This window comes from Scatophagus argus, chromosome 22, assembly GCF_020382885.2.
Source record: "Scatophagus argus isolate fScaArg1 chromosome 22, fScaArg1.pri, whole genome shotgun sequence".
NCBI lineage: Eukaryota > Metazoa > Chordata > Actinopteri > Scatophagidae > Scatophagus > Scatophagus argus.
The window spans coordinates 18,183,944-18,196,061 of NC_058514.1; the positions used below are offsets into that span (position 1 = coordinate 18,183,944).

Consider the following 12,118-nt stretch of genomic DNA (forward strand, 5'->3'; position numbering starts at 1 on the left):
TACTTTTGTCTGATTCATACATATATGAATACTTAACCAATGATGTAACGGCTTGGCTTTGGGTCTCGAGGAAAACAAAAATCAAACAAACAAACCTAATTTGACGCACATTTTAAATATTCACGAAATGTCTTATGTTCCTTCTGCACAGTGAAATCTGAAATGGTTTTTTCTTTGTTTTTCTTTGCTTTGTTTCCACTAAGAGACTGTTAGGGGTTACAGCAAGCTCAGTAAGGAAGCACATTTTATGCCTTTAATTTGTTGAAGCACACTTGCTTCCCCGAGTGGGTTTATGTGAGAGAGTTAAAACAGAGTCGTTGAATAGCCTTAAACCAAAGTTATTTATTTAGAAACAAAGACCTTTGGAGATCCCACCACAGAGTACAAGTCTGTTTCAGCCAAACGCCAAGTGGGATCTGAAGCACTTAAGGAAGTACATCATTATATATACCTTAAGATAACACTGGTTGTTCGTCTCAGCACCTTTCCACTCAAGCCAGAGGGGAGGAGTGGTGTATCTGTGTCCTCGCCTGTCAGTCAGAGTGACTGAGTTATGGTGTCCTTCTCCAGCTATGTATGATGCACCTCCCTCGGAGTGTGCAGTAGTGAGACAAACAACCAGTTTTACCTGATTATAACATTGTGAATTAGACTAAAGCATATAACAGAATAAGGCACAGTAAATGTTTATTAATTCACAAATTTAAATGGTCATATAGCTTTATTTCATGAATATGCAATTTATATGAATTATTTACCAAATAATTCATATAAAAATATATAAACAGTTGAATAAATTCAACAATTTTTTGTCATAATACATTTTTAGCAATATATTTTAAGACTCTTAAGTAACGATAAGAAAGTTGCAAATACAGTAAATTAGTGATGTCCTCTGTTATTTTAGTTAGCTTTATTATATATAGTCAATGGTTTATTCACTATGTTCTCAGCATTGTCCATTGTACCTATTCAATAAAGATTTTTTGGGAAAAAAAAGAGTAGCTTGATGACGTCAAACCTGAGCACTGTGAGCGTCCTGTCGTAGATGTGCTTCCTCTTTCAGTACCACCTAGAACCCCAGGTAGCTACATTTAAGTAACTGGCTGAGAAAACATTACAGTTACACTATGAGTAGTCAAAAATACCCCAAGTCATCTATTGAAGACGACTTTAGTTATGGCACAAATGTTGCTACAGCCAGTGTCCAGATACGTATGGGTGAGTCATTTTAATATTTCGGTCGTCTTGTTCGCAGCACCTTGCCATGTAACGTTAAGCTGTCGCTAGTTAGATAGTTAGACTGTAGTTAACATCAATTATTGTTGAAAGATAATACAGACTGAGGCAATTGTACTGATGTTAATACAGTTATCGTCAATAACTGCTTATTACACTCCCTTTACAACATTGGCTGGATAGCACTGGTTAAATCATAACATTAGGTAATAGTTGGCTCAACCTTACCGTGCTAGCATTGTTTGCTTATGGCTTAAAGATAACTTATTTGAAAAACTACCTGACGTTTAGGCTTGAAGTACCACCTATAACGGCCCTGCAACGATAAGAAGTAGTCCAAACCCGGCATTACCATGACCGGAACATATTGAGTAACCCAGCCATTACATCTCTGTTTTAGATTGAACTAGATGTTACAGTAAATGCTGGTTTATTTTCTAACACATAAATACACATTTGGTTGGTTGTGGTTTAAAAAAATGTACAAGACATCCTGCTGAAGGTTAAGCTACTGTAATGTTGTGTCTCCATTGCTGTCTTTGCTGATTAGATTTCCTAAGGAAGGTGTACACCCTTCTGAGCTTGCAGATAAGTTTGACCACAGCCACCTCTGCCATCTTCATGTTCTCTCATACCATCAAGGAGTTTGTCCTCTCCAGGTGAGGATGGTCTGATTATTGATCAAGTGTGAATGGCTAGATGTCAACATGTAAAATTATACTCTAATGACTCACTTTGCATTGAAAGCCTAGAAAACCTTAAGCTATACTTATATGAACACTTGTCCTTCAGTTTCCATACCCACCCGCCTGCCCCAAAAAAGGTGACTCTGTTTGAGCCATTGAGGAAACCACTCTATTTGTTTGTACATTTTCGACTGCTTTGTTCGGATGACTGTGAGAACTGACAGCAAATTGCATAATCTACTAGCTTGATGAATATACAACTGCAGCCAAAGGACATTTCACCCAAATCACAAAAAATATCTCCTCACTTACTACCACTGAAATCAAACAGAGACCGTGAGATATCTTAGCTAGACTACCACCCTATACTAGGGGTAAATTTTGTACTAGGGGTGAATGAAAGTATGTCCCCAAAAATAGAGACTAATATGTATGTTTTTTGGATAGTTGTATTTTGACTGTCTGATTTCTTCCTCAGCCCTGCTGTGGTTTTGATTTCGGCTCTGGGTTCTCTGGTTCTTCTTCTGGCCCTGGCCATGTACAGACACCAACATCCAGTCAACCTCTACCTGCTGCTTGTATTTGTAAGCCTTAGTTCTTGGGGTGTCACAATATACTGGAATTGGTGTTATTTTAAAGGTAAAGATTGATATTACAACCCCAATTGTAAAAAAAAGGTGGGATCCTGTGTAAAATGTAAATAAAATAGAATGCAATGATTTGCAAATCCCATAAACCCATATTTTATTCACAGTAGGACATGGAAAACATATCAAATGAGAAAAGAAAGAGGGAGACATTTTACCATTTCATGAAAAATAGCTCAAAAAAAGCTCATTTGGAATTTAATGCCAGCAACACATCTCAAAAAAGTTGGGACGGGGCAACAAAAGGCTGGAAAAATAAATGGCACTAACAAGGGACAGCTGGAAAAACATTTTGCAATTAATTAGGTTAACTGGCAACAGGTCAGTAACATGTTTGGGTATTAAAAGAGCATCTTGGAGAGTCAGAGTTTCTCAGAAGTAAAGATAGCCAGAGGTGGGCCACCTGGCTTGTTATCAGGGTTCAGTTCAAAAGCCTGCATTTTTGATGTTATGGGGGTGCATTAGAAATGGACAGCTTGTACATCTGGAAAGGCACCATCAATGCTGAAAGGCATATACAAGTTTTAGAGCAGCTTGTACATCTAGAAAGGCACCATCAATGCTGAAAGGTATATACAAGTTTTAGAGCAGCATATGCTCCCATCCAGACATTTTTTTCAGTGAAGGCCATGCATAATTCAGCAGGACAATGTTAAACAGCACATTGCCTCAGTGACAACAGCATGGCTTTGTAGTAAAAGAGTCTGGGTGCTGAACTGGCCTGCCTGCAGTCCAAGCCTTCCACCTAGTGAAAACATTTGCCTCATCCTAAAACAAGAAATACAACAAAGAAGACCTAGGACTATTGAGCAGTTAGAATCCTATATCAGACAAGAATGGGACATAAAACTCCAGCAACTGGTCTCCTCAGTTCCCAGACATTTACAAATTGTTGATAAAAGAAGATGGGATGCTAGACCGTGGTAAACATGACCCTGTCCCAACTTTTTTGAGACATGTTGCTGCTATCAAATTCAAAATGAGCTAATATTTTTCATGAACTAGTAAAATGTCTCACTCTCAACATTTGATTTGTTTTCTATGTTCCACTGTGAATAAAATATGGGTTTATGAGATTTGCAAATCATTTAATTCTAGTTACATTTGACACAGCGTTCCAATTCTTCTGGAATTGGGGATGTACAGTATATCACAAAAGTGAGTACACCCTTCACCCTTCACCCTTGGGGCAGTCGTGGATCAGCGGTTAGGGTGTCGGACCCGTAACCGGTGGATCGCTGGTTCGATTCCCCGTCCCGGTGTCCATGGCTGAGGTACCCCTGAGCAAGGTACCTAACCCCCACTGCTCCCCGGGCGCTGCACGCGGTCGCCCACTGCCCCGGGTTTGCTGTGTGTGTGTGCACGTCACTTGGGTGGGTTAAATGCAGAGAACAAATTTCGTTGGAGTGAGTTCCCTCCAATGACAAAATATGTCACTTTCTTCTTTCTTCTTCTTCTTCACATTTTTGTAAATATTTTATGATATCTTTTCATGGGAGAGCACTAAAGAAGTGAAACTTTGCTACAATGTTAAGTAATCCATGTACAGCTTGTATAACAGTGAAAATTCGCTGTCCCTTCAAAATAACTCAACACACAGCCATTAATGTCTAAACCGCTGGCAACAAAAGTGAGTACACACCTAAGTGAAAGTGTCCAAATTGGACCCAATTAGCCATTTTTCATCCCTGGTGTCATGTGACTCGTTAGTGTTGCAAGGTCTCGGGTGTAAATGGGGAATAGATGGGAAATAAATTTGGTCTTATCACTCACACTCCTCATACTGGTCAATGAAAGTTCAACATGGCACCTTGAGGTCAAGCATGGTGGTGGAAGTGTCATGGTTTGGGGCTGCATGAGTGCTGCTGGCACTGGGGAGCTACAGTTCATCGAGGGAAACATGACATAACATATACTGTGAAATACTCAAGCAAAGCATGATCTCCTCTCTTCGGAAACTGGGCCGCAGGGCAGTATTCCAGCATGATAACGACCCCAAGCACACCTCCAAGACAACCACTGCCTTGCTAAAAAGGCTGAGGGTAAAGGTGAAGGACTGGCCGAGCATGTCTCCTGACCTAAACCCTATAGAGCATCTGTGGGGCATCCTCAAACGGAAGGTGGACCAGTGCAAGGTCTCTAACATCCACCAGCTCCCTGATGTCATCATGGAGGAGTTGAAGAGGATTCCAGTGGCATCCTATGCAGCTCTGGTGAACTCCATGCCCAAGAGGGTTAAGGTGTCACGTGACACCAGGGATGAAAAATGGCTAATTGGGTCCAATTTGGACACTTTCATTTAGGGGTGTACTTGTATTTGTTGCCAGCGGTTTAGACATTAATGGCTATGCGTTGAGTTATTTTGAAGGGACAGCAAATTTTCATTATTATACAAGCTATACACAAACTACTTAACATTGTAGCAAAGTTTAATTTCTTTAGTGCTCTCCCATGAAAAGATATCATAAAATATTTACAAAAATGTGAAGGGTGTACTCACTTTTCTGACATACTATATGTTAATTATACACATTATAATATTGTGTAAATAATCCAGCACATATGTTAGACCTTGTGGACCTTTTGATTATTAATTCAGATGTTTTCCTTTTTACTATTCATTAGGTACAATTGATCTTTTTTTGTACATGATTGTACTGTTGTGGTCACCACCCTGTGCTTTCATTTCGAGTTTAATTATTTTGCCAATAAAAGAGACAAAACATATAGTAAACAAAGTTAAAGACAGACTGATATAATGTCTTTTCCAGCTTGTTAATTAGTTTACTGTTTTATTTTACCAGCTCAGTGTTTGTGAATATAACATTTAGAGTAACTGGTTGGTAGCTGTTAAGCTGGAGCCCAACAAAAAATATACTGTTCAGAACTGTACAGATGAGGAACAGTGTTTTATGTTTTCCATTTATTTCCATATTTACCATTTTGATTTTGTGATGCAAGACAAGCTGCTCAGTGACCTTAATAGTAGATGGTTATTTAATAATTCTAAGCCATTTGGAATGTAAGTGTCACTAATGTGTGTTGTTTTCAGACTGTGCTGGAAGCAGTTTCTGTGGCTACAGCTTGTAAGTAGTTTATGAAGGAGTCTGTCACTTTCCATCCTTTGATGCTTTTTGCAGATTGTCCTGACTGCAGAGTTTTTCTCTTCACAGTGACCTTCTATGAATACTCTACTGTATTACAAGCCTTATTCTTGACTTGTGCTGTGTTTGCTGGACTGACTGCCTACACCTTCCAATCCAAGAAAGACTTCAGCAAAATGGGTGCAGGGTGAGTGTTCCATGGCCATGGGTGTAAAGATACACAAAATCCACAGTTCAGTTATCAGGACTTTATATCAAGCAGGCCGGGTTTCATAATTCCCTCTGTTTGATAGTATAATTGATCATATGTTTGATCCCCTTCTCTTTGTCCTGTGCAAGTTATTGTATTACACTGAGAATTCAAACTTAGTATTAGTTACAAATAAAAAGTCCTCTAGCATTTCAGTGGACAGAAGCCATAATTTCTTAACAGGGCTTTTATTGTGAAAAAATCACCAGGTACACCATATGCATAATTTAGGAGGACTGCCACTCGGGTCTATGATATACTAGATCTATATGATGGTGCTGGAAAGCCTAAGTAAATCCAACCTGAAAGAAGAGATTTATGGACACTTAGCTCCATGGAGTGTTTCATGTTCTTCTAAAGCGAGCTTTCAGTCTATCAGACTTTCATCAAAGCATACACATCTCAACAATGAACAGGCAGGCAAGCAAAACCTATTTTGTTCCAATCATTGGCAGTATACAATACACCAATACTCACCCTGGTGATAGAAGCTTCACCTCTTGGGAATTTTTAACTACAGAATGAGTCATACAAATGAAAGCCACACTTGCAATGAAATACAACAAAGGGGTGGAACACAGTGAAAATGGAAAAAAAAAAACATATACAACCAGGAAGCACCTTCAACTACTACAAAGCAATTTTGTTACACAGTAAACTGGACTTTCTGGGGAAATAGGATTGAGCCATCATTAATCAGCGATCCCCAGATCTATGAGAAAACAAGCATCTCAAAGTAAAAATAGAACAAAGAACTAAGGAGCTGGGTGTATTGCCATATGCTACAACAACCAGATGGGGTTAAAGGACAAGAAAGCAAAACAAAATATTAAATTAAGAGTACCATCATTTTTGTCAAGGCCTGTTTCATTAGTTTGTTTTTTTAAATTATTATGTTGCATATGTCTGCATTACATTGGTTAATTTTCAGTACATTTTTAGTTATTGTTACTTTAGTCAGGTTAAAGTTATTTCAGTGACCATTGTGGGTTTTTCTTTCATTAAAAGAGGGGTACCAACAATTTTGTCCACATGTGTAGGTAGGCCTATTCCATATGGACCGATTATTTTATTCTTTTTGGAGGTCAGCCTACTAAGCTGTGAATCTTAAAGACAAATGATATTAATGTTCCATATTATTTGGATAGGATTCCTTTCATGCAGTGATTTTCAACTGGGCCTGCAGATTATTAGTGAAGGTAAATAATGTGTACATCAAATGTTCCTCACAATTGAGGCCCAGTCCGTCCTGATGGTCATCTCCACTGAGGATACTAAATTTGTGGAATAATCTTGGATGCCCATCTTGACACTGTGGTAATTGTATAGATTGTCTTTGCTGCCAGGTTGAAGATGTGTGTGAAGGTTCTGTGTTTGAGAATGTTTGTGGCAGCATACATATTTGCTGCACTGTAGTCTACCACAAGATCATTTGTATTGCTGATATTGAGATTCAGGTGATTGGTGCTGCACCGTGTGCCTAAGCCACTGTACTGTGTATGCCATCATCAGAGTTATCTATCTGTCTATGTGTTTTGTCCTTACAGACTGTTTGCGTGCCTGTGGATCCTCATCACTGCAAGCTTCATGAGGGTGAAGTAAAACTTCCTGACATTAACAGACATCATCATCAGAACTTCATTTATGTACCCCTTTTAAAGACAGAATTCAAAGTGCTTTGGCGGACAAAGTAGAAGCAGGATACTCAGGAAGACAGTATAACAACAGCCCACACTCAAGTTACAACAACTTTCTTTCATGGTGAACAATATGTTTGTTGAAAATTTACAAGCATTACTATCTAGCCTCACCAAGGTCTCTACATTTTGCTAACGACATATGAATTTCACCTGCCAGATGTAATTTGTAAAAGCAGAAGGATGGACAGTGGATTTTTAAGTTATAACAATTTCCTGTTTCAGGGCCACACCTTAAAATTTGTTGTGCCTCCATGCCAATACTGTTTAATCTAAAACACATCATTAAGGTTGTGAGGCTCTTCTGAGGTGTATTTGGTCAACCCAAGAGAAAAGAGTACACCAAAGTATTAAAAAATATAATTTCCTGTCACCAGTTGGTGGTTCTATGTGTATAAATGAATATTGATACAATATTGGGATATATATTATAGTATAAAATCGTAAAAAAAAATCGTATTAGGTATAGGTTTAATACCTATACCTAATACGATTTTTTTCACATGCACACATATCGGTGATTTGATAAAATATTTGTGAACGAGATTTTACAAGCTCAAAATCATAATGACTTTAATTTGGCTTTATGCTCTACCCTGGTCCCACTACACATTGCTCACATTGCACACACCAGTAAAGTTGCATCCTCACTCTCGTCTCTCTACAGTTCTTCTTCAACCGTGACAGCATAGAGCTGCTCATGGCTGGAGCCGGAGCTCTGGTCTTCTGTGGTTTCATCATCTATGATACCAATCTGCTGATGAAGCAGCTCTCCCATGAGGAGCATATCCTGGCCTCCATTAACCTATACCTGGACACTGTCAACCTCTTCCTGCACATCCTGCGTCTCCTTGGCTCGATGAAAAAGCACTGAAAGTTTCTGCACCACTTGAAATTGCTCCCTTCAGCTGTTACAGATTGTGGTCCTAACAGCCTCACTGTAAACCCACAGATATGATGTGATTATCCTGTGTTCATGTGAGTAAGTCCACAGATACAACTGCTGTGATTACCCTGTGTTCATGTGAGTGCTGTTGTCCTGAAGTTCACCAAAAATTATATTTTGGAGCAGAATCTTTATAAACGGAAAAAAAATGCCTGCCCAGTGAACTCTCTATACGACTAGCTGTACTGTGTGCTTGTGTTTACTTAACATAACTATTTTGTGCTTTTCTATTTACTAGTGCAGTGCCAGGTTCTTGGCCTATGCTGCTTGCAGCTTTCCCAAGAACTGACAATCCAAACTACTTTGCACTCGACACTGGCTATTTAAAGTCTTAACTGTATTAACACTTAAGTTAAAGTGTTAACACTGTAACTCAAGTTAGCTGACACCTTGTAGTTTTAACCAGCTCTGTTGAGGGAGAGGGTTTAATTGACCCTCTCTGGTTCTGGGCATAATTTAGTAGAGAGCTGCAGCTAACACTTGTTTTTTTGATCACTTGATTAAAAACTAATGAGTAATTTATTTGTTATTCTAAACATTGTTTATTACTCCATTAATATAAAAAAAATAATTTACTAAAATTAATAAATAAATAAATAATAGTATTTCATTATTTTATTCAGTCATGATCTAATTTCCATGTCACTGCTGTATTCTGATATTAATAGCAATAGACCTGATTTGTCAAATGTCTGCTCAGAAAAATAATGGCCCTCAAATTCAAAAGAATTGTGTGAAAGTGTGAAATTGATTGGGTGAATGGTTCTTGAGATATATGGAGGATATACAGAAAGATAGACAGTATGTTTTGTGTACAGAAAGATAGACAATATGTTTTGTGTATTCTGAAACCAAAATGTACTTATCAGAGTATGAAGCAGCTCAGTTAGTTAAAAGTGCAGTAAGCAGTTTTTGTGAAAGGCAGTTGATTGTTGAGTCTTAGTTTAATCTGATGCTGAAGTATCAGAATTTGACAACCTGGAATAAGACTGAACAAACAACTACCCTAAAGGATTGGTATTCGACACCTGGGAATGAGACTGAGTCAAAGTGTGACTGTGTCAAAATGAACTATAATGGAGCTCTATTGCACAAAGAAATCACATATATCAGCTTAGGTTTTTATCTTTTCACATACACACACATAAATGTTTGTATGTTTGTGTGTGTATGTATAGTATTACAGTGATACTCATACTTGTTAAAAAACATGAACTAACAATAAGAGTGAGCCTGTCAGACATGATTTGAGGCACTATTGTAAACTGTAGATATGTTTCAGATCTGTAACTCTACTAATTTATTCTCAGAATGCATTTATCTTTGAATGTATTCCATGTTATCAAAAATTAGTCCACCAGTGAGCTGTCCTAAGATGTTTTGTGATTGATGAACTATAGCAAGATTACACATTTTGTGCTAATTTTATTAAAGTTAAAGTGCATGCCTGGTTTTATTAATATATATGGCTGTATATGTTTTAGTGTGTAAATCTAACAGTCTACAGTTTATTATTTGGATTAAGAACTGAAATTATGAAACCTGCTGCAGTTAGATGAGTTGACCCTGAAAGTTTTAGAGAAGAACTATGTGGTTCTATACTCTGGGTAATCACAAGCATCAGGATGTTTAAGGCATTTGCTTTAACTGTTCTTAATTGTTTAATGAAAAGACCATATATAATGTTTTTCATTTTCAAACATCAGTGGTGCATGTCTGAAATCATATTAAACTGACGCTGGTTTTGTACTAGACTTCTAGTCTAGTAGTCTAGTCTTCTTTTGCTCTGTAACCGCTGTAAGCCGTTTTTAAGCATTCTCCATGAAGCTCCATGAAATAAAGATTTCCATAGTTTCCAAATGAAAAGGTATCAGGTGAAGGAGGTTTTGGATACATGCTTTTTTCTTTTTAGACTGTTTGTCGGAGTTCTGCTGCATCCTTTAGCTTTATACAGATTATTTTCTATGGCTGCACAATGAAGAAACAAATGACTTTATTATCAGAATTATATCATGTACATATTTAGAAATGTTAGTGTATCTCAATGCTTACTTACATTAGAAAAAATGCATAACTGGACACGTTTGAATTTTGAAATCTGTAATGACTTAAAACAATGTTGAAAAATCCAACGCACAGTACATCAGAATACCCACACTTTATGCGGACAACCCTCATCCAGAGATTTTATACAGTGTTACACTTAGAATACTTCACTAACAGACTTGTTAAATTCATTAATTTTGAATTTTTTCTATTTCAAAAAGGCTATCACAAACCCAGAAGCATAATTTCTGAAAATGTTATTAGAGTTGAACCTAGACAATTTCATTTGTGATGGTGTGGTTAAATTCATAAAAGACACTCAACAGAAGAAAAACCTTGCACAAGGAGGTTCTAAGAATCTTGAAATGAAAGAAAGATGAAAGTGACATATTTTGTCATTGGAGGGACTCCAACGAAATTCGTGCTCTGCATTTAACCCACCCAAGTGATGTGCACACACACAAAGCAAACCCGGGGCAGTGGGCGACCGGAGCAGTGGGGGTTAGGTACCTTGCTCAAGGGTACCTCAGCCATGGACACCGGGACGGGGAATCGAACCAGCGAACCACCGTTTACGGGTCCGACACCCTAACCGCTGATCCACGACTTATGCACCTTTGTAAATCTCAAATCAACTTATTGACAATACTTGCCTTGTGATTGTGATTTCCCATTATATAATCTCAATACAAATGAGGGTTTAGTTAGGAATAGAAATTAGTTAGTCTACTTAGGTCACATATATATAGATAGATAGATATATGTGTGTGTGTGTGTGTGTGTGTGTGTGTGTGAGTGTTATTTTAAGTTCATTTTATTAATACAGCCCTTGGTCTTTGATAAAGGGTCATTTCTCCATAGGTGTTTGTAAAATGGGTCACAATAAAAGTCAAAAATAATATTTTTCACCACCCCGTTTTATTTCACAGGTTTCTTCTGCCGTGTGCCATCTTGTGCTTTAGAGAAACAGCCATACTACAAGAAAATATCAGGGATAACATTAGTTCATTTCCTCAAAGAGAACAGTGTTATGTTTAGTACAAAGATTGAACCACAAATGAGCAGATATGAACAACAGAAAATGATCAAGAGTCTTAACCAGCAGGTATATGCAATATTTACAAAGTGTTCAAAAGGTAAGTTTTAAATTTAAAAGAGTCTCCAGAAAAAGCAACTAAAAGAGGGCAAGAAGGCAGATGAGCACTGTGGTCAATAAAACAGGGAAATAAAGGTCAAAATTCCAATAAAGTGTCCTTCAACAAACAAAAGGTAAATCCTGAGCAGTGACTGGATGAAACTGGCAGAGGCAGGACAGCAAACCTAAGCACAAGGAGGAAAAAGACAGGAACATTACTTGCAGCAAATAACGAGAGGGCCTGATGTACACCTCACTGAGGACGGAATAATCTGGTGAAGATATGGCTGGTATTCAGCTGCAGCAGATCAATGCCACACTCTTCCTGTTGCCATTTCACCATTGCCACATTGTCCCTACTGATTAGT

At 37.9% G+C, this 12,118-nt stretch overlaps 1 protein-coding gene across 2 annotated transcripts; it reads left to right on the top strand.

Moving 5' to 3' along the window:
- The first annotated feature begins 1,021 nt into the window (after nucleotides 1-1,021).
- Nucleotides 1,022-8,709, top strand: tmbim4 (transmembrane BAX inhibitor motif containing 4). 2 transcript variants are annotated; one of them, XR_006842230.1, is made up of 7 exons: nucleotides 1,022-1,221; nucleotides 1,790-1,898; nucleotides 2,404-2,509; nucleotides 5,625-5,658; nucleotides 5,746-5,863; nucleotides 7,474-7,687; nucleotides 8,291-8,428. XR_006842230.1 is itself a non-coding variant. In XM_046379284.1 (7 exons), the coding sequence occupies exons 1-7, from the start codon at nucleotides 1,131-1,133 to the stop codon at nucleotides 8,495-8,497; spliced, it is 711 nt and encodes a 236-aa protein (XP_046235240.1). In that variant the 5' UTR covers nucleotides 1,023-1,130; the 3' UTR covers nucleotides 8,498-8,709. The 2 variants fall into 2 exon arrangements, 1 of the variants encoding a protein (XP_046235240.1); XM_046379284.1 differs by having other exon boundaries at nucleotides 1,023-1,221; nucleotides 7,474-7,519; nucleotides 8,291-8,709.
- Nucleotides 8,710-12,118: the final 3,409 nt, after the last annotated feature.